The sequence below is a fragment of the Dunckerocampus dactyliophorus genome, chromosome 15, assembly GCF_027744805.1.
Source record: "Dunckerocampus dactyliophorus isolate RoL2022-P2 chromosome 15, RoL_Ddac_1.1, whole genome shotgun sequence".
Taxonomy (NCBI): Eukaryota; Metazoa; Chordata; class Actinopteri; order Syngnathiformes; family Syngnathidae; genus Dunckerocampus; species Dunckerocampus dactyliophorus.
This window is the reverse complement of record NC_072833.1, coordinates 24,428,718-24,451,019: the sequence shown is the minus strand read 5'-3', so window position 1 is coordinate 24,451,019 and position 22,302 is coordinate 24,428,718. Positions and strand designations below refer to the sequence as shown.

The 22,302-nt window shown below is 42.1% G+C and overlaps 3 protein-coding genes across 4 annotated transcripts in view; all 3 read right to left on the bottom strand.

Moving 5' to 3' along the window:
* The window catches only part of wnk4a (WNK lysine deficient protein kinase 4a), a 50,377-nt gene extending 49,396 nt beyond the window's left edge, over positions 1 to 981 (bottom strand). For both annotated transcript variants that reach the window (XM_054800278.1, XM_054800279.1), the window contains exons 1-2: positions 764 to 981; positions 67 to 674 (exon numbers count right to left, since the gene is read on the bottom strand). In XM_054800278.1, the coding sequence (XP_054656253.1) occupies positions 67 to 645 (579 nt within the window). In that variant the 5' untranslated portion in view covers positions 646 to 674; positions 764 to 981. The remainder of the gene's footprint in view (positions 1 to 66; positions 675 to 763) is intronic.
* A 145-nt stretch (positions 982 to 1,126) lies between these two features.
* vps25 (vacuolar protein sorting 25 homolog) lies at positions 1,127 to 7,900 on the bottom strand. Its single transcript, XM_054800283.1, has 6 exons — positions 7,631 to 7,900; positions 6,630 to 6,775; positions 6,447 to 6,500; positions 6,277 to 6,365; positions 2,007 to 2,082; positions 1,127 to 1,940 (listed from the first exon to the last, which is right to left on the bottom strand). Exons 1-6 carry the CDS (start codon positions 7,675 to 7,677, stop codon positions 1,828 to 1,830), a joined length of 525 nt encoding a protein of 174 aa, XP_054656258.1. The 5' UTR covers positions 7,678 to 7,900; the 3' UTR covers positions 1,127 to 1,827.
* Positions 7,901 to 8,170: 270 nt separating this feature from the next.
* Positions 8,171 to 22,302, bottom strand: part of arhgap27 (Rho GTPase activating protein 27) — a 28,895-nt gene continuing 14,763 nt past the window's right edge. The window contains exons 3-18 of the mRNA XM_054753342.1: positions 17,912 to 18,358; positions 17,321 to 17,560; positions 17,083 to 17,163; positions 16,874 to 16,999; positions 15,635 to 15,721; positions 14,174 to 14,241; positions 13,948 to 14,035; positions 13,773 to 13,874; positions 13,611 to 13,709; positions 12,263 to 12,368; positions 11,259 to 11,387; positions 11,050 to 11,148; positions 10,886 to 10,963; positions 10,670 to 10,801; positions 9,070 to 9,175; positions 8,171 to 8,977 (exon numbers count right to left, since the gene is read on the bottom strand). Coding sequence (XP_054609317.1) covers positions 8,800 to 8,977; positions 9,070 to 9,175; positions 10,670 to 10,801; positions 10,886 to 10,963; positions 11,050 to 11,148; positions 11,259 to 11,387; positions 12,263 to 12,368; positions 13,611 to 13,709; positions 13,773 to 13,874; positions 13,948 to 14,035; positions 14,174 to 14,241; positions 15,635 to 15,721; positions 16,874 to 16,999; positions 17,083 to 17,163; positions 17,321 to 17,560; positions 17,912 to 18,358 — 2,166 coding nt within the window. The 3' untranslated portion in view covers positions 8,171 to 8,799. The remainder of the gene's footprint in view (positions 8,978 to 9,069; positions 9,176 to 10,669; positions 10,802 to 10,885; positions 10,964 to 11,049; positions 11,149 to 11,258; positions 11,388 to 12,262; positions 12,369 to 13,610; positions 13,710 to 13,772; positions 13,875 to 13,947; positions 14,036 to 14,173; positions 14,242 to 15,634; positions 15,722 to 16,873; positions 17,000 to 17,082; positions 17,164 to 17,320; positions 17,561 to 17,911; positions 18,359 to 22,302) is intronic.

Genomic DNA, 22,302 nt, shown 5'->3' with positions numbered 1-22,302 from the left:
CATGAACTGAAGACTACTACAGTATGTCAACAAAGTGGACAGGAAGTAAAAAAAAGTCCGTCCTACCTGTAGCTCACACCAGGCCACCTCCACGGTGGTCTCCGTGTCCAGGCCCTTGTAGACGGTCTTGAAAGACCCCCTTCCGATCTCGATGTTGAACTTGAGGTATCTACCATCAGGGGACGTCGCCACCGCTTTGGTCTCCACGTCCTCCTTCTCCTCTTCCTCCTGCTCCCACCGCGGGTCAAGGGTCAAGGGCGACGCCACCTTGTGGCCTTTTCCCCGAGCCAGCTCGCTGTCAGAGTCCGAGCTGGCTCTCGGCACCGGGTCCCACTTCCCCGAGGCATCGGGATGAGGACTCCGGGAGGTTTTGTCCTCTTCCTCTTCATCTTCCTCCTCCTCCGCTCGGGACTCCGGCAAGCTGAGGATGTTCTCCGCCGACCAGGAGAGAGCTTTGCAGAGGGCGCCGCCGTAGAGAGGCGAGTCCACGTCCATGCTAATCTTCTGCAGCCCATAGGAGTTCCTGCGGGCGCCCATGCCGTGCGCCCTCAGCACGGAGGGCACCCGGGACAGGCAGTCGTCGCTCAGCTCCACGGACAAGCCCGGGAAGCCGCGTCCGGGGATCTCGACCTGCGCGTGGGACATGGCGCACCTGGCAAAGTCCTGCTCCTGGACTTTTGGGTACGAGACGCACGCAGAAACAAGAAGGACAACTTTTAACGAGCTGTCGACAAACACAAGACAAGTGGAGGCTTTTACTTACGCTGCGTAAAAGCTGCGCGCAGTCACTTTAATGCATTGTTGCGCATAGAAAAAAAATGTCGTGACAACTTCTGTCTTCACCTTCCAGCAAAGTTCTCAGCAGTCATTTGGAGGAAAGAACACTGAGCAAGAATAAAGAAGACTGTCAGAGAGCGCACTATGCTGCCTTAGCTCCGCCCACTACGCGCAGCCCAGCCACGCCCCCCTTCGGACAGCTATTTCCACGGCCAACTTTTAAATATTCTTTTTACACTTGGGTCACTTGCAGAGGTTGGCGCGGAAACAGGAGACCTTTATCTGCGGAGGACCCTCCCCCTGACCCACCCCCACCACTATCTATTATAGGCTACATCATTTCTACACCTGTAATGGGACCCATAGACAACAATGCTCGCTTCGGATTGAGATATTCATCTGATATTACCAGTATGCTGGCGACCTTAATGTGAGAGGGTCAAAATATTAGAAACAGCTGTCAGTGTGCAAAATATTGTGAAATGGGCATTCACATCTTGGAAAAAGAATAATTTTTGCATTGAATCTCATGTGGTACCTCATGTTTTGGCCGCCTGGGAGTGCAGGAAACATTCTCCACACACGCAGGCATGACAATTTATCAAAAGTCTTTTTATTTTCAAACATGATATGAGGGGTGGGGGCTGGTTGACTGTGGACATGGGTGTCACCGTAGCGACTGCACAATAAAAGGTCCACTATTATTATTATTATTGATAATAAACTGGGCTGAGCTGAGCCAGTAGTGGCGGTCCAAGTGTCAGTGTGATTTACGCCCCCTGGTGGTCGGTGGTGGGATTTCTTTGCTGGGTTTGTCTGCCTTGCTGAAAGTTTACATGGTCATAAGAATAAAAGGGACAGCCGACATGATAGCATCTTTTATACCGAAAAAATGTCTCCCTTTCGTTAAAAAAAAATAAAAAAAAAAAGACTTGGACCCAGCACCAGGCAGCAACAACAGTATCAGGAGCAGCATCCCAGCCACCGAGCGCCGGCGCGCATGGCCGTAAAACGTTTTTAATCTCAGGATCCAGCGACGCCGGCACGGCTTCAGAAGAATTTCACTCCTTTGCCGTCATCCATGCTGATGATCTCAGCCTTGCCTTCTGTCTGCAGGGCCTGCAGCGACCGCAGCAGCATCCACTCCTCCAGGCCGTGGAACTCTGCAACAAAGGAAAAAACAAAACTGTTGCCTTCATCCGCAAGAGTCGACTGACAGGTGTATGCACCTTCGCCCTCTGTGTCGTCGCCGTTGGACAGCTCGTAAAGCGTAAACACCGAGTTGATCATCCCGTTTTTGGACACCTGAGACAACACAAGACAATGGTTACTTTTTTTTTTTCCGAAGACAGCAATTTGTATGGCTTCGAGCCATGTAAATACAATAAAACCTATTCTTCATTTGTTCCCATCTTTAGCTAATAATTGCGAGAAAACTCACAGTACTACAGTGTATATGTACAGCATGTACATTTTACTTGTGTTTTGAATGTATATGAACCTGGGCTGCACATAACAATTGTGGAGGCTTTGATTAAACTGTCATAGAGGGGAAAAATGGGGTGTAGTGCTGCGCTGCGCTGCTGCCAGCTGAGGCGCTCTGGATTCTGTTTCAATAAGTATGAAGAGCTTTGTTACAAATTTAAATTTTCAAATTTAACTGTAAACAATATATAATGAATAAAACAATATATATTATTTATTCCATATTTATTATGATTTATTTATATTATTATTTGACACAAGTATCAGCAGTATTTTTTAACAGCATTTCCTTTCCTTCCCAACTTCCTGTCATTAAAAATAAATATTTTTAAAATATAGCTTAATTGTTAGTGATCCTCCATTGTAAAAGTGTGGGAGAAAAGTGGCTGAAATTAACAGTTAAACAGGATGAATCTTTCTAAAAAATAAAATAATACTAGGGATGCGCCGATCAGGGTTTTATGCTGCCGATTCCGATAGCGATCAGCCAGGACTGAAATCGTCCGATATCCATCACATGGATTAATGATGCATTTAGGCCTGTCACGGTAATCGATTTATCAATAATTAAAAAATAAATAAAAAACAGGTAGATAATTATGACCCCCTCGGTAAACTGCGGATTGGTTTTATAGTGAAATGAACAGAGAGAGTGGGCCCTCATACTAGTGATTGGCTACAGAGGGTTTAGCAGTGAGCTTTGTGAGGCGGCATACGCCAACATGAAGAGGGCGCAGAAGCGATGGGTTTTGAGGTGAATGCCACTGCCGACAGCCACAGTGTGGGAACATTTCACTTTTAAACAGAATGAACACGGTGAGTGCATGAACACCGACACGGACAGTTTTCTCGACTGGGAGAAAAAAAAATACAGATGTACTGTAGGTGCCTCAGGCAGCGCAGCCTTCATCCCGACACTCAACACTTACTGAGGAGCTTGGTCGGTAAATAAAAACAAAACAGTGCAAAATGGTGCGCTCTCACAAACAGTTGCAAAAACATACAAACAAGCAACTTCTGTGTCAAGCTAATGTCTCACCCAGGTACACCGTACACCAGGGGTGGCTATTGGCGAGCTACTGGTAGATCGCCAAGGTAGTTTGGGTCGATCGCGTAAACGTCACTTTGTAGTTGTCATATGACATCAGTCAGCTGACATTAAGCTCCCCTCCTGATTTGCGCTTGCTCCCCTGCGGCGTTTCAAGCTACACATGAAGATGCAACTTTCATCTTTATTATTGTGATTATGGATGAACTAACTCTGCAGTAAGATGTCTATATCTATAATTAAGTTATCTGTTCACTTGTAGCGGCTAGCTACGTAGAAAAAAAGTGTATTGTTTACTGGCTTTGCTTGGTGTCATGAACTCTCCTACAGAAATCAGTGTTTTCTACACGTTGGCTTCTTAAACTATTATTTCATGATGAAATTAAAAATGTGCCCATTGGTGAAACCTTTTCAATATGTTGCCTTAACTTTGGCTGCATTGTCTTTTGCATCATCATTTTAAATTCTTGTATATGGCTAATGTTTGCTAGCAAATGCTAACTGGATGTAATACATGAAGTGTGTGCCCTAATGAACGTAACATGGCTAATGTGACTGACATATTAGCAGTACTCACTCACTAGTACACAACTATTTAGGACTTATGTGGAATGATCTTTATTTCCATATTGAAGTGAATTATGATAGCAACTGCTTTGATTACCTGGAAACTTTGAAAATGTGAATATGAAATACTAATCATGAATATTTACAATAGAATTTCACAGTTTACTGGTTACATTTTGTATACGTTATATGTTTTATAGACTTTTATATGTTTTATTGATTTGTACTTGCATGCTGACAATGTGCGTGCACTCCTGATATACAGTACGTGTATAACGTACATAAATACGTACTCATATTTTTTGTTAAATAAATATAGTAAATATATATACTTTCTATATTTATACAGAAGTAGTAGGTAGATCTTTGGGACTTGGTCATTTTAAAAGTAGCTAGCAGGCTGAAAAAGTGTGCGCACCCCTGCTGTACACTATACTTGAGTACCATCTAGTGGTTCAAATGTGCAGTACACCTCTCATGACAATTAATGGAAAAAATGGTCTAAAAAATTGTTATTGATAAAATTGATAAGCGCCGATAATTTGTCGCACAATTATCGACCAGCAAATTTTTTTTATCATGACAGGCCTATATACATTTTTCAAATGATGTATAATGAGTGCTATTGGCCAGAGGTACCGTATAAAGGGGGAAAAGTCAGGACAATTTCAAAGTCTCTTCACTGCTCCAAAAATAGGTAGGCCTAATTACTAAAAAAAAATAGTACTTAATAAAGGGGGTGGGAACGTGATTTTTTTCCCCATGGAACCCAGAATTCCTGGCTGGAATCCCGTGCTACTGGCTACACATACATTCATTCATCCATCCATTCGTCCATTTTCTATGTCGCCTCTCCTCACTAGGGTTGCGGGGGTATGCTGGAGGCTATGAGCTGACTTCGGGCGAGAAGCGGGGTACACACTAGGCTGGTGGCCAGCCAATCGCAGGGCACATATAGACAAACAATCATTCCACTCTCACTTTCATACCTATGGAAAATTTAGAGTCACCAATTAACCTAACAAGCATGTTTTGGGAATGTGGGAGGAAACCAGAGTACCCAGAGAAAACCCACGCACTAACAGGGAGAACATGCAAACTCCACACAGAGATGTCCAAGCAGAGATTCAAACCCAAGTTTTCCTGATCTCCTACTGTGTGGCCACTACTGATTATATGATATGAAAAAAGGAACCTTAAAAAAAAAATCACCTTAATCTAGACAAAAACATATTTCGACTTATTGAAGAGAACATGACACGTGCAGAGGATAACACGACTTAACACGACAGCTTCCAGGTATGTGAAAAAGCACTCGGCGAACTCGATGTCTTCCACTGCTGAGAAAGGCTGGTCATCTCGTCCATCCATCCATGCTGCTTCTCCTCATTAGGGGGTATGCTGGAGCCTATCCCAGCTGACTTCAGGCAACAGGCCAATCGCAGGGCAAACAACGATTGGACAAACAACCATTCACACTCATGGACAATTTAGAATCGCCAATTAACCTAATATGTTTGTGGAATGTGGGAGAAAACCCACGCACGCACAGGGAAAACATGCAAACTCCATACAGAAATGCCCAACGGAGATTCGAACCCAGGTCTTCCCGATCTCCTGACTGTGACTGCGTGGTGCTAACCACTAAACCACTGTGCGGCCCCTGGTCATCTCGTCTGATGAATTCAATTATTTTTCGGGTTATTAGCTTAGCCTTCTGACTGTCACACACATACGCGCAAGTGTTAGCCACATGGCTACGTTAGCTGCCTTTTACATGATGATCATACTCTGAGCCTCAAAAACTCACCTTACTCCGTCAATTGTTTGGTCTTGAATGCCGCATTAAAGCTTTTTAAAAAGGTGCTAGCCCTGCAAGATAGTTTGTGTGGCATGTGTTGAGAGTTAAGTTCCACACGGCAGACGTGATTGTTGTTTGTGGGATGGGAAAGTGAGAGGACGCTGCCAAAGACGTTAGTTAGGTCAAGATACAGTACTTCATGCACGAAAGGTGATCGGCTTTTGTGATCGCCGTTGAAAAGCATTTATCTGCATTTGCCGATCTCGTGATTTTTCACGGAAATCGGCTGATACTGATCAGTGGCCGATTGATCAGAGCACCCCTAAATAATACATGTATGACTGAATACAAAATGCTTGAAATAACTCAACAAAACCAGAATAATAAAAGAAAATGTCCGGTATGAACCTGACTATGTTATTGTTGCAGTAAATTAACATCTGTTGCAAGAAAAAGGTTATTTTTGTGTCTCACAGCTCCCATTGATGGTGTTTATTTATACTTTGCATGAACATTACCTTCTGTTTTGTCATTTGAGCCGTATTACATCACTCACAATTGTGTTCCTGTGTGCGTGTGTGCGTGTGTGATGACTCACCCACTGGTACATGAGCTTGCCCCACTCCTCAGGCCGCCTCCACATCACCAAACACCTGGACTTGCTCTTGTCCAACCACTCCAGGTTCCCTGAGACACACAGCGATGATGCCGTTAGCTCAGTCGGCGCCAAAGCGCACACACACACACACGGCTCTCGTGATGAGTTACCTTTTTTCCTCAGCTCCTCAAACACAACTTGAATCGCTTCCATGGACAGTTTTCCTGCCGTGCAGTTAAGGAAGCGCAGGCACCTCATTGGGTAGACAACTTCATGCTATCCAATGCAGCAATGCTGCCTTTACCAAAAAGAATAATGCTCAATTTTTGAATGAGCGAACACTTTGAGGATACGTTCTATCTTGCGGTTGTGGAACACGGGGCTTTCCTGCGCTTCCATCACGTCCAGCGTGTAGAGCTTGTGATGGCGGCAGTAGGACAGCGCCAGGGAGCACCACGCCGCCAGCTGCTTCTGTCTCGTGTCCACATTGGGTTGAAGCCTGGAAAAAAAAAACACACATATATTAACTCTCAGGAGTCCACGACGAGGATGATGTAGCCACACAGACGTCATTCCCTTTCACTTCGTAGAAAACTGTACGGGGGGGAGGATAGAGGTGGGATATAAAGGTAAAGACAAAAGTAAAAACACAAAAAAATATCCTGGACTCCAAAGGGAACAAAACACATACATTGTATATTAGTCCAAGAAGAAGGTACCGCATTCATGTTGAACTGGAAATGCATGATCGCAGACCACCGCAATACAGCCTAGCAGGTATCTTGGGGATTGTTCTCACTCCCTCCAATAAACAGCTACTGTATGTATCATAACACATTTCAAATGTAGTAGCGCTACCTTGTGGCAAAGTTGATTCATTCCATCAACCGTCAACATGAAACGTAAGGAACACTGTGGCCTCCACGCTGAGCACAGTTGTCTTCTATGTGCAGTATGTCATACAGTATATAGACACAAATAAGGGGGTTGCATCTATCTGGACAAACTTCAAATGCCACTATGGCGGACGAAAAGGAAACTGCTAGCTGTCAAAAAGCTAGCTATCTCCTCTAGCGGACACACACACAGGACTTTATGAGTCATGGAAGTGTTAATTGTAGAGAAACATCACGTCGCCACTGTATAAACGCTGAAAGAGCTGCTGTTAGAGCAACTTTTGAGGACAGACAAGTTGAGGAAGTCCACTTCCTTAGCCATTAGCCTCGTTTAGCCAATTAGCCCGCTAACGTGGTGCTAGCAGTCAGGGCGACAGGCTTGAAAATGACAAAACATTAAAAGCGACGTCCTGTTGTTTCCTTTGTGTGTTTATATCTTGTTTAAAAGGCGTACTCACGTAAAAAAAGGTGGGAAATTGTACTGCCAGGGCCACTCGAAAGTCATCGCAGCGGATGAGGTAGCGGTACTGTCGCCCGACAACTTCCGAAAGCGCGTCCGACAGCAAAATGGCTCCGACCAGCTCCACGGAAGGAAAAGACGTTCATTGATATTAAGCAGTATTATTTTATACTACCACAATATAATCGGCGAGTCTAAATTGTCCATTGGTATGAATGTGAGTGTGGAATGCTTGTCTATATGTGCCCTGCGATTGACTGGCGACCAGTCCAGGATGTACCCCGTCCCTCGCCGGAAGTCAGCTGGGATAGGCTCCAGCATGCCCCCACCCCACCCTAGTGTAGTGTAAGTATAACCTGTCTATTTTCATTTAAATAACTTCTTTCAGAATGACTATCACTGAAAGATCATGAGTCTTCCAATGTTCACATATATTTGAAGAATTTATAGTTAATGCGTACACAAAAAATGTTGCTGCCAATCAACAAAACCTAAAAATACATTAAAAAAGACTCAAGAGTTCCATCTTTTTTACAAAGTTATTTTTATTATGGAATAATATTTTTGACAACTTGCAGCATATTGATAGGCTGTTTCTATTTACATTCCATTTCTTCTAGTAGTCATCACTCTGTTGGTCAGGCTGATTTTTCATTAAACTATCAATTCTATATTATTAATGTTTTTAAAAATACAGCATTTTTTGTTTTTAAATATTCTATATTATCTCACAGCTGGGTGTTTTTATTAATAGTTCTATGCTGTACATGTCTATATTACAATAAAATCAATGGTGCATGCAAGTAAACATTAGACTGCAATCTTCACTGTCATTTTCTGTCCTTTAAATGCACAAAACACATTTTAAATGCTATAAACCTTGTCAAATAAAGGTGTTTTTAAAAGGAACATTGATGCAACTTGGCTGGTGAGGCAACACTGTCGTTAAGAAAAGAAGAGCTGTGAGATGGAGACATCTAATGTCAAACAGAGTCCACTCCTGCAACACAAAGACGTGTGACACTCCTACAGGTGAAATATGGACAAAGGACACCATGGGTATTCTCAATCAAGAACACTGAAGATTTTCTGAGCAAAGAAAACGTGCTCGCTATGGAGGAGGCACCCGGTAAACTTAGCTTCAAAAAGGACGCCTGCAGTCCTGCTTTAGCTGGAGTGAAAGATGCGCTCGTATTCATTCAGGATGAATTCCACTATCTGGTTCTGGAAGACAGTGTGCATGGCGATGTTGCCAGATTCCATCTCGGGCCGCAGGAGTGTGGGTCCAAAGACGATGGCCACGTTCTGCACCGTCATGCGATTGTCCTCTCCGTACTGGATCACCCTGTGAGACACAACAAACAAACCAAGCGTCAATACCACAGAAAGCAAACTGCAGCTGAGTGATTGTACAGAGTGCACACGTGCAGGTTTTACCTGCGTAAGTGCCCAAAGAGGAGTTTCATGGTGTCGTGGTTTGATGCTGGCAGAGATTTGACCAACTCATAAATGCAACACACCTTTGTGTTGTAATCCGGAAGTCCTGCAAAAACATATTAAAAGCATCACTCGGAGTTGGAAATACATTTTTTTTTAATAAACCAGAAGTCATGTTAACAGATCTGTCAAAATGGTTTTTAAGACATTTTATGTGATTTTTGCAGCTTTAAATTTACAGTAGTGGGAAAAAGAGTTTGCCCCCTTCCTGATTTCTAATTGTTTTGCATGTTTGTCACACTTAACTTTCAGCTTAAACAAATGTAAATATTAGTCAATGACAACACAACTGAACACAAAATGCAGTTTTTAAATGAAACATTTTTATTAGTAAGGGAGGAAAAAAAATCCAAATCTACATGTCCCTGTGTGAAAAAGTGATTGCCCCCTCAAGCTAATAACTGGTTGGGCCACCCTTAGCAGCAACAACTGCAATCAAGTGTTTGTGACTAACTTGCAATGAGTCTCTTACAGCGCTGTGGAAGAAGGTGCACTGTACGGGAACACGCTCCGAACAGCCACTGAGGTCTCTGGCAACCCTTTTCCACTTTTCAAATGCCGTGATGCTGGCGTTTCCGGTGGCTGATAAGATTTTTTTGTATGCTCGATGGGGTTTTTTTCCCCTCATTGCGCATCATTTGGTACAACCGGCACTCAAAATGTCTTCCTCTGAAAGTGAATGTTTGTTTACAAGTGAGCTCAGGGGAAATTCCAACAGGCCGTTAACGTCACAGGCAGGAGAAAAAAGGAACGCTTAGTTTGCTCACCCGTACAGTCGCATCTATTGGGGCGTTTTTTTAAATGATCGATTATCTGTGCTATTTTTAATGTTAGCGGATTTATCGGTATGACATCATAATTCCCTCATATAGGTCTGATAATGATCATGTACCCCTGATTTTATTATTTTATTATCATATATTGACAAATTATCACTGACTTATGGTGAATGAGATGTGTTTTCGGACAGAAAAAATGCCAATTTTTTTGAGAAAAAAAATACAAAAATCAACAGTTTTCCACACTGGCCACTGTACTGCAATGACTACTGTCATCACAGTACAGAATCCGAAAGTAAACTCTCCAAATGCTAACATGTGAGTCCATATTATGTTCCATTTGCTCTGATTATTTCTACTATATTGGGTATAAAGGTAACTATAGGGGTGTTATTTGACATCTTGAGGGCGCTAATAATGTTTTAAAAAATTATTTAGGAGGCCATAAACAGGTTTTTTATGTCTTATGTCTTATTTTCTTATTTTATGTCTACTATATTGGGTAATAGGAGTGTATTTAACTGTATTTAACTCTGAACACCCGACGTCATATATCAATTTATAAATTCACTTCGTGGAAATTCACTTACCATGGAACCAATACCGTGAAAAATGAGGGATTACTGTACAGCACTCAATAGATTATGCAGGTGTATTGAAGTGCAAAGAGAATGTTTTTCTGATTATAACTGCTATAAGATGATTTGTGTCTAAGGTGGCACAGGTGTCTTTTGTAGAATGAATTTAAAGTGTCTTCTTACTGATGGCTGTGATGAACTGGTGAAAGTGGCTATAGGGGAAAAGCGGCTCGGGAAGCTCGCGGAAAAACAGCTTCAGCGCCCCAGTGAGGACGTGAACGTCCTCCCACTGCCCGTCCTCCAGGTCAAGCTCCTCTGTTTGGAGCACATGAGCCGACGGGAAACATCAACAACTTGTCGTCTTGTCTGGAAGAAGGGAAAAAGGCAGGGAGGATTTACCTTGATCTGCCTTGCAGCGAAGTTTCTGGATGATGGCGAGGTTGCCGCTGACCCTGTACAGTCCATCAATGTCCAAACCTGCAAGTCAACACGCCGGGCGGGTCAAGTGGCTGCACGCCAACAACGTGTGCGGCATCACCGCCAGGAGGGAGAGGAGATGTTACCTCTTCTTTCCACGGCTTTGATGCACTTCTCCACGAACCTGGGAACGGTGGTTCTCTCCTGTGCACACAGGGTGTCCAGGTGGCAGCCAAACACGCTGTCTGCAGGGACGCGGACAGGACATCATTCATACAACGTTGTAACCATTCTGTACTAAAAGTGAAGAGTCAACATCCAAAGCCTTCCTGTGGGACACAAAATTCCAAACAACCTCGAAAGTATCCTTTCTCCTTGACGGACTGAAGCGTCGGCCGCTTCATCAGGAACTTCATCAGCTTGGTGCGAACCTTCCTCGGGTCCGTTTCTCCGCTGGCCGTGTTGTAGACGCTCGGTCTGGAGGCTGAAAAACGAGACCGGTAAGGACAGGTGTTCGGTGGAAACCTTTGCGGACATGTCTTGCTAAGATGAAGAAATGTAATTTCAACACTCTAGTCCTTGATGTAGACCAGCGGTGGTCAAAGTACAGCCCGTGGGCCATTTGCGGTCCGCAGCTGCTTTGTTTTATCGGCCTGCGGCATTTTCTAAAAATAAACAAGAAAACTAAAAATAGCAAAAGTGGGAAAATCCACATTAACTGTATCATATTAAGTCAAAATATGAAAGGAAAAAAGCTGTAATTAACAAGAAAAAGTTGGAATTTTACAAGAATAAGTAATATTATGAGGAAAAATCATTTTAGTAAAATAAAGTTGAAATATTAAAGAATAAAATTTCTTTTTTTTAAGTCATAGTATTATTAAAGTATAGTATTATTAAATTTATTATTATTTATTATTACATTTGTCATTTTTTGAAAATTTTAGCTGTACTGTATCATTCCGCTGAATCGAGTGCTCGAGTAAAGAACTCCATGTGTTTGCATTTTAGAGTGCGACGTCTAAATAACCCGTCATGGGGGGAAAGAAAGTTGTACATACCAGCAATTTAAGAAGGTGAGAAACACTATTGAGTTCATGGAAGAACTCTTCACTCCTCGCCCTCGAGTCATTTATAATTAATTAATTAAACTAAACTTGTTCTCTATCAAATTTTTGTTAATATTTTTGGGAGTCTGGAACGTATTAATTGGATTGACATTATTTCCCATTGGAAAAATTGCTCAGATATTTGCACATTTCGTTTCCTGTCGGACCTTTTGGAAGAAGTTAAAACAGCAAAACCCGGGATTCATGTATCTCGAAGAGGGTCAGCGTTCTAAGATCCAACATGGCTCACATCTTCGCCTGTCGATGCTTCCTCCCAGCTTCTCCTCGCGCTCCATGCTGCCCGTCTTCTCGTACACGTCGCTGTCCTCCTCCTCGGAATGGTGGTCCTGGTACTCCTGGGTTATAACAAAGTACACACGTTACTGATTTTTATTACAGACGACACGAGAAAATAACACTCAACAGTAAATTAACTAGCACGGGGTGTCCAAACTTTTTCTGCCAGTGAGGGCCACATAGTGAAAATAAAAGGATGCAACTTTGCCACTTTGATATTTTGTAAAGCAACACATGTAGATATGCTAGCAAGTTATAAATACTTCATCTCAGCTTTGTCATATAGATGAAATAACATATTAATATCAACTTCACGCTTTGCTTTTTTTCCACATTTATTTCAAGTTTTAAAAATATTTCTTCTTCTACAAACTTTCTTCTTAACTAATCTTTGTAAAGTTTGTTTTCATAATATTATGACTTTATTCCTGTAATATTTTGAGACTATTCTCATCATATTATATACATTTTCCCCTCAACCTAATTTTTCAAAAATTACAACTATATTCATAGTTTTTTTTGTTTTTCATAAGATTACAACTTTTACAATTTTTTTTTTTATTCAATATTTCAGCTCTATGCTACTAAAATGGCATTATTTTTGCTCATAATATAAAGAGTTTATTCTTGTAAAATGGCAGCTGTTTTTTCCATTTCTGCTGTTGTTATTTTTCTTTTTTTCCAGCTATTTAAACTTCCTTGTGGTAAATTTTATAGTCTGAATTATGATTTATTCTCATAATATTTTCATTTTATTCTTGTAAGTATGACTTTATTCTCATAATATTTTGATATTATTCTTGTAATGTTACTTTACTTTTTCCTAACCTAATTTTCCAAAAACGACTTTATTTTGATTTGTTTCTCATATTACCACTTTTAAAAAATGAGATATTTTTTCTTGACTATTTCTTGACTTTTTTTCTCATTAGATTCCAACTTTTGTCTATTATTTGGACTTCGTTCTCGTGAAATTACAGCTGATTTTTCCATTCCTGTTGATTTTTTTTTATTTTCCACCTATTTCTTTCTTCTCAGAATTACGACTTTTCCCATAATATTTTGATTGTGTTGTTAATTGTTAATATCATAACTTAACTATAACATAATATACAACAATATTCTCATTAGATTACAACTTCTTCAATATTTTGACTTTATTCTTGCGAAATTACTGCTGTTTTCTCCATTCCTTTCTTATTGTAAATTTGCTTCTCATAATATGAAGACTTGAATCCCCGGGTCGCACTTTGGACACCCCCGAATTAGCACATACTGTGAATTAGAAGCTGACGACTTACAAGCTGACGTATGGTGTCCATTAATACTTTGTGCCAGTCGCTGATGATGCTCTCAGTGTCGTACTGGATCAGAAACTCAACACCGTTCTTGCTTTTTAGCTGGAAGGAAGATGAAATGTCACTAATCATTCATCTAGAAATATTGCTTGCACCCTCATTCACCTCTAAAACATTCTTTTTGCTGGACTTGTCTTTGGAGGCCCAGCCGATCACGGCTCCTCGTAGGTCCACCGTCACCTCGGGGACGATCTGATTGGTCTTTGTCTGCGCAGGGGGGGAAACGTGAGCAGGGTTTACATAAACTGGCGGTGCTGCATTTTCAGGGCAAGGATCCTACCGACACCCCCGGCGCTGTGGATTTTGGATCTTTGTGGAACGTCAGCACTCCTCCGTGCAGGACCGTCCACGTCTGGGCCCAGTTTTTCCTGGGGCGAGAACACAACAAAGCCATAGTTGCCGTTTGCTGACACACGAAACCAAACACACCCAAAACCTCAACAAAAAAAAAAGAAAGACACCTGCAAACATGATCGCAAAAAAATTCTCAAGGGGTTTGGACTCACCTGACTTTTTTGCCGTTTTCGGACACTTTTGTTTTGTTCAGGATTCCGGCTTTCTCCAAGTTCTGCACCTGAAATAAAACCAGATTGTGTGACGATTTCATTTCTTGAGCATCAGATGAGCTTCTGCATGATCTTAGCCACGTTAGCAGGGAGAAATGAGAACGAGTCACATCACCCGTACGCCACCTTGCCAAAGAACCTCTAGCAGGCATGGGCAAACTTTCCCATCCTGTTTTATTTCATTTAAACCCTTTCAACACTGAAGCCTCTGCCGGCGACAGTATTTGCCAGGCTGTTTTCAAACCACCATAAGCCATGAACCAGTTGCGCAATCGAAATCTTGTGAAACTAGAGGCTCTGCACAGTTTGTCATCAAGGTAATCCAAGAGACTGCATCACTGCTTTCACATCAAGCAGCGTTGAGTGTGTGTGACACCAAGAGAGACAGGAAGTGTCACTAATGAGAGCACTGCACTGCTTAGTTATCACTGTCCCTTTCTTAGGAGCAGGTCCTTCCACATGTTCAAAGATACCATCTTTATCCTTCACGATGGTCGCGGAGTTTCTCCACTTTGGGAGCATCTTACCACACAACTTCACTTCACTGTCCTTTCTTTGACGCACTGCCCGCAGAAGGGTCTGCCTCACGCTTGGGAGGCATCACGAAGGGAAAAAAATTGAGCTGTCAATGATTAAAATTTGTATTCAGACTGATCACAGCTTTCAAACGAATTAATCATGATTAATCGGCACTTGCAACTACAGCATGTCTGAAATTTGCCCATTTTTTAATGTATTTTATTAACAGAAAGATAAATGAGGTCTTGCTTGCCGTGATGCACATGCGTTAATTACACACAAACAAATGATATAATCCATTAAATTATTTAGTTACTGCCGTTATTGCGTTATTTTTGACAGCCCTAGAAAAAAAGTTAACTAAAAAGCACAAAAGTGATGTTATCCTTCCTCAATGTAGCGGCCCACACCTCTGTACACCTCTGGCAAGCACACATACCGAGTTTGCTTTGTTTTTGCACGGTATTAATAATTTATGGGAGTGCGTACGTACCATGAACCTTTATGGTGAACATCAGATGTTTTGCTGCAAAAAGTGTGTGTTGCATGCAGACAGACAAACAGCCAAAGCAGCATCAAGTATGTTGGCCTTGCTTGCGATTTGGCAAGACAACGGATTCCTCATGCTATTGCTGCGACCAGAGCGCTGACGCCTGGTGCCCGTCATAGATAGACGCTGCTATCTATGGCATGGAGCCCAAACTAACAACCCACGTTATAGCGCAGCCACCTGGAGGTCAGATAATAGGGGTTTCTCCACACTCTAAACCCGGGAGCCTTCAGTGGGCATGACAGAGGAGTGGGGGGGAACACACAAAATGTTGTTAAATAAAAACGTGAGGTAGTTCACAGCGAAAGGGGAAGCTCGCAAGCATCACTCACGTGGGGCTGCGCCTCGGGAGAGTTGCCCGTGCTGGAGCTGTCGCTGCTGTACTCCGACGGGGTCCTATGGTGGGCCGGGACCAACCTCTGAGGAACACATGGAGGAGCTTACATGTTTTCTATGGCATTCACTGAAATTTGGGGATTTTTAGAGTGGCGTTGTGTGATGTGGTGGCAACATCATAAGGCGACAGAGGATAATTCATTTCCCTACTTGGCAGCAGCCCGCAGAGGGTGCTGTGATTCAGGCCCAACTAGTTTGTTGTAGCAGAAATACAAACAGGAAGTAAAAGTAGGTTGAAAATGAAAGTCACGCTAGTCTTAATTTTACATAAAAAAATGTAATGTCAAAATATGTAATATTGCTTTGTTGTATGTAAAGGTAGCTTCCATGTTTAGGCTTTGATTTGTGCATAACGTATAATGTATTAACGTTATTTTTTTTTATTTGCTCTTAATTTATTTTGTCATTTATGTCGTGTCATTTTTTTACACACTGAATTTCGTGAAATTATTTTTTTTACATACTTTTATGCTGAAAATGTTTTGAAATTCAGTTTATTAAAATACAGAGTTTGAAATTGTAAATTAGACGTTTTAAAAATAGAATAAATTAAAACAAATCAAATTATATAAATAATATATAAAAATAAATAAAATATATTTTAAATTCAGTGCAAATAAATGGGATGTTTAAAAATTCACATATACACCTCTGGGAAATGAAGATTGACTCAATCAATTGTGTCAGCCAATCAGCTATGAAATGCATCGTCACATGACACAGGTCTCACAAAACTCATACGTGAGAATTTTCAAACTAATCGCTATTTCAAACTATACTCAAATTATTCGCGCTGTGTTTTTTTTTTAAATGTGGGGGTTTTTTTTTACACAGAATTTTTCTAAACTGAATTTTTATTAACTAAATTTTAAAACACCGTACTGGAGCAAACTGAATTTTTAAACACACACATTTTGTCTATTCATTTTTGACATTTTCAACAAAATTTGATGTAAAAAAAAATTACTTCACAAAATTGAAACGCCAAAAATTCAGTTACATAAAGAAGGGTAAAAAAACCTGTTGTCATTAAAGAAAGAAATGAACCTTTTTAATGATGTGTTCTTGTACGTGTGTACTTTATGTTCACTATGAATTGTGTACCATATGCTGCACCCAAGGCGGGTGAACTTTTACTCCAACTTATTTACTAATAGCTTTGTGAGTGTGTGTACCCAGTCATCCTGGGCCTGGCTGAGCTGGGCCGGTCCCACGCTGTGTCTCCAGTTCTTGAAGACAAACACACCATCTCGTTCGACGCCATTTTCCTCCTCGGACTGGGCCGGCACGGCAGGGACTGCCTGGATAAGGACGACAGATGGTGATTGCGATGACTGTCGGGGACATTTAAACGGGCAGCCGCCCAATCGGGGGGGGGCCTTACCTCGGGCAGGTTCCACTGGGACTTGGACCCATCTCTCAGGTAGTAGTAGGTCTGACCCAGGTCGTCCACAGACTTGACCCACTGATCCATAACACACAAAAATCTTGTCGGTATCATCACACCAGCGGCGGAACAGACTAGCGTGAACGGCTATTTCCAGCTCATTCCAGCTCACGTGCAGTCACCCAAAAATGACAATGTAGTGTAACACACACACTTTGAGACGACGGATTGCTACCTGTTCTGACGAGTGCTCGCTGGTGAACACCCATGTGCCGTCGGGTTCCACATTGAGGTTCCAGCCGGCGGGGGCACTGCGGTCCAAGCTGGCCCTGGGGATGACGGTGCGGCTCACGTAGCTCAGCTCGTATTCCCTGGGAGTGACGGGGGCTCCCGTGGCCGGGGGCTCCTCGTCAGCATGGGGTTGATCGTAGCCTGCGTAATCTTCCGAGGGGTAGTCCTCCTCGGGCAGCGGAGGCTGAGAAGGCCAGGAGAAGAGCGTAGGTAATAGAACATAAGCCTCTGAAAGGTTCCGACTGGGAATTTGACCTAAATTACGTTTTACTATCGACAACAGCTCTTTGTAGGACTTCTTTTTGCACTTACATGACAATTAACAACCCCGGATTGTGTTGCACCTAGGATGGGTTACTTACTAAAAGTTGAGAAAGTATGCCAAAAGAGGACAAAAGGAGAACTGCGTGATTCCCTAATGGACACGAGTCCTGCGGCTGAAGGGTTAATTCCATTAAAAAGAGGGCTGTATTAACAGCCTTCCCCAGAGTGACGCTATAAGAGGAAACAGGAAGTAGAGCAGGCGGGTCCTCACCGGCAAGTCTTCGTGAAACCTGTGCACGCTCATGGGCTCCATCAGCGGGGGGTACGGGCTCAGCAGCTCTGGAGGCTCCCAGGACGTTTCCCCAGACATGGCGTTGTAGAAGTAAGGGAGCCCACTGCTCTCATCCACCAGCTGCTCCCAGTCCGAGGTCCACGCCGGGCGGGAGGCGGTGGACAGGAAGTGGGCGGGGGAGCGAGAGGGTGTGGGGGAATGACGTTCCTCGGCCGGGTAAGGGTCGAGGTCTTTGGGTGACTCTGTAAGGGGGTTGTCCCAGGTGGTGCGCCCCGTAGCAGGGTGGTAGTAGTACTCTTGTCCGCTCTCTGGGTCAATGTGCACTTCCCATCCGTCGGGGTCAAGGTAGGGTGGCGACCCGGGGAGTTTCTGGCGAAGCTGAGCTAAGTTGACGTAGATGGGCGCTGGCACACTTTCATCTTCCACCTGTGAGTGAAGAGGTTGCACTTTTAAAGGACAAACATCTCAAATTAAGCTCTTTCTCGTACTTGTTGGACGGCACCACTTGGAGCATGACACTGCCCCCTGCTGGCTTGGAGGATGACACGTGAAACGCTAGCTCTCAGCAGAAATGGAAATGAAAATATGACAAAAGTCAAAATATTATGTAAAAAAAATCTATAATTTTAGGAGATTAGCCTCAGAATCTTATGAGAAAAAATGTCATCTTAGTAGCATACAGTGGAAGTATTATGAGAAACAAACAAAACAAAAATAAAGTTGTATTTTTTGGGAAATTAGGTTGGAAAAAAGTTATATTATGGGAATAAAGTAAAATAAAATAATATTGCGGAAAGAAAATTTATGACAATTATTTAAGAAAGCTGAACTATTCAGAATATGTTTTTAAAAAAGGAGCAAAAGTGGTGAAAGAAACCAGCAAAAGGCTTTTTCACCTGCGTCACAAAGCTGAGATGCAGTTTTTTCTTGGGGTGACAAAGTTGCAGCCTTTCATTTTTCACTATGTGGCCGTTGCTGGAGAGGTTTAGACACCCCCGCCTTAAGATTATGAACCAATCTTTCATTTTATTATTTCATGTGCCTCCCCGTTTTACAAAAAGGGATAAAAGCCGAGAGGAAGCTTGCGCTGTTGTGGTTGCAAAGTCGGAGCACAGGAAGCAGCCTGCAGCAGGTTCACACCACAAACTGAAAGTGTTCCTTCCAGTATCACCACCTCAAAGCTATTTCAGGTCTCTTTTTTGGTGAACAAGTGAAAAAGTCCAATACGTGCCACCTTGACAACAATGGCGGAGCGGAGAAAGATCATAAAGACTACATTTGCTGCGTGGAATTTGGCCCTATCATGTGGTTTGGTTGTGTTGACAGTCAAATCCTCTCTTCACAAAAAAAAAAAAAAAACAACAAAACAAATAGTAGCCCAACACTGTCGCCAGCCATGTTTACATCAACTTTGAGTTTGCAGATTTTTGAGGGGGATATTTCCCACTTCTAAAGCAGTGATTCTTTTATGTAAGTCCTCAAATGGTGCGTTCATGGGGCACAGGAAAAAAAACTAACAAGCCGAGCAAGTGTTTCAAAGCCAGCTGGGACGTTTCATACCGTATGTGGCCACAAGGCTGGCCGTCAAAATAATAGCCATGGGAATTTCAGCTCTTTTAAGGGAGCCGGCTCTTACGGCAAGTTTTTTTCTTGCTTAAATAATTGATCACTAAATTACATGGAAAATAATTTTTAAAAACAACCAACAATTATTTCAAATGTTTATTATATGAAATAGATTGCCTCTGCTCACAACTATGTTGTGTGTGTAACCTCTCACTCCCACTCTGCTCAGCATGACACATAACCACACCACACACTTTCACCAATCACGTGCCGCAGAAAAAAATAAGGGAAAAAAAAATCCCTTGAGGCGGCGGCTTGTTCGCTTCAAATTTGTAAAAAGACCATCCATCCATTTTCTATACCGCTTCACCTCATTAGGGTCGCGGGGGTATGCTGGAGCCTATCCCAGCTGACTTCGGGCGACAGCACCCTGGACACCCTGGTACACCCTGGACTGGTCGCCAGCCAATCACAGGGCACATATAGACAAACAACCATTCACACTCACATTCATACCTATGGACAATTTAGAGTCGCCAATTAACCTCACCTGCATGTTTTTGGAATGTGGGAGGAAACCGGAGTACCCGGAGAAAACCCCCAACAGAGATTTGAACCCAGGTCTTCCCGATCTCCTGACTGTGAGGCCAACATGCTAACCACTAGACCACCGTGCTGCAAAAAGACATTAAAGTCTTTAAAAGAATTTAAAGTACCAACTATCGATCCAAAATATAGATATTATCAATACCAGGGCAGCACCAGTATCGGATCGATATTAGCATGATGAGATTGATATTTTTCAATTCTCTTCTCTGTTTATTTTCACAAAATACACATTTTTTGTGTTGTGTTGTTAAAATATGTTGCACAGTGCATGATTCAACATTCAAGGCCCTGCAAATTATTGTTTGGCCCCCAAAAATTGTTTTTATTTCAATTTTTTTGCCTCCAAAAATAGGCCGTTTTTAAAGGAGAAAACTTATTTCATTCACGGTAGGTCGGTAGTAATTTTTCTGGTAAGTGCGGCAATAACCTGAAAATGTGCCTATTTTTGTCCCCAAAATACCCCCCTGTTTTTTATTTGTATTTCTTTCTCCGAAAATACATCTGCAATTGTTTATCTGTAGAAAAGACATCTCATTCACCATAGGTCTGTCATCATTTTTCCAGTAATTGCGTTAACATTTACAAATTTTCCTGCCCAAGAGGAGATTCAAAGCCAGGTCTTCCCAATCTCCTGACTGTGTGGCCAACATGCTAACCACTCAGCCACCGTGCGACCCGAATAACGTGATATTATGAGGAAAAATAAAGTCATTTTAATATAATAAAGTTGAAATATTAACAAAATGACTTTTATAATATGATCAACAAACAAAACAAATACAGCCGTAATTTTTGGAAAGTTAGGTTGGGAAAAAGTTATAATATTAAGAGAATAAAGTCAAAATACTACAGGAATAAGGTTATTAGTTTAAAAAGATGGAAATAGGTAAAACATTTTTTTTTAAAACAGCAGAAATGGAAAAAGCAGCCGTAATTTTACGAGAATAAAGTCAAAATATTAAGACAAAAAAGTTGTACTTTAACGAGAAAAAAAATCACAATTTTACAAGCACACACTCGTATTACTATGAGGAAAAATAATACGTAGCATAGAGTTGAAATAGAACATAAAATATATGTTCTTTTTTAAGAGTCATAATATTATGACAAACTTTCATCCATTTTCCATACCGCTTCTCCTCTTTAGGGTCACGGGGGCATGCTGGAGCCTATCCCAGCTGACTTTGGGCGAGAGGCGGGGTACACCCTGGACTGGTCGCCAGCCAATGGCAGGGCACATACAGACAAACAACCATTCACACTCACATTCATACCTATGGACAATTTAGAGTCTCCAATGAACCTAACATGCATGTTTTTGGAATGTGGAACCGGAGAACCCGGAGAAAACCCACGCACGCACGGGGAGAACATGCAAACTCCACACAGAAATCAAACCCAGGTCTTCCCGATCTCCAGACTGTTACTGTGTTGGCCAACATGCTAACCACTAGACCACCGTGTGGCCATAATGAGAAACAAACAAAACAAAATAAAAATTTGTGGGAAATTAGGTTGGAGAAAAAGTTACATTATGGGACACAAAGATTCACAAAGATTATTTAAGAAGCAAGGTGAAATATTTAAGAATAAATAAACAATAGCAAAAATGGGGAAAAAAAGAGCCAAAGGTGAAGGTGAAGGTGAAGGTCATATTAAGAATAATAATTGGCTTTTTCTCCTGTATGACAAAGCTGAGATGCACTTTTTTTCTTGAAAGATATGTAACCCGCCTGTTGCAGGCAGCCCCACGCTGGGCTAAAACACAGGACCTTCGGAATGGGAGTCGAGGGCACCGACTGCTGGTCCAAAAGCGTGGACTGACTGGATTGCATCCTTTCATTTTTCATTATGGGCTCGTAGGATAAATGTTTCGACACCCCTCCGCTATACACTGCATACTTCAAATAAGTGTGTGAGGCATATTTAGGGCTTAAATCTGGATTGTGTCGCGAGTGAACAATGGCAATGGAGGGTTCTGGAGCTGAATCTAATCTAATAATAGCAACATTCACTTTTATTGCAAATGTTGATGCATAATCGGAGGAGAACGTCGACATCAAGCTAGCAGGAGGGTTTGGAAGGGGGGCCGTGGAGCGAGCCGTGCATCAAAAATAGACATTTTTATGGGCATCTCAATTACTCAACAGTTTTTCCCATTCATTGGTGGTCCCGGGAAGTAACCCCTGCAAGCA

What these genes read in the sequence shown, in the direction of transcription:
- vps25 (XM_054800283.1), bottom strand. Translation starts at nt 7,677, where the DNA reads ATGACTTTCGAGTGGCCCTGGCAGTACAATTTCCCACCTTTTTTTAC. An exon ending in TGAGGAGCTGAGGAAAAAAG is followed by an intron (nt 6,366 to 6,446) that starts GTAACTCATCAC and finishes TGTGTGTCTCAG; the next exon opens with GGAACCTGGAGTGGTTGGAC. An exon ending in CGACGACACAGAGGGCGAAG is followed by an intron (nt 1,941 to 2,006) that starts GTGCATACACCT and finishes CCTTTGTTGCAG; the next exon opens with AGTTCCACGGCCTGGAGGAG.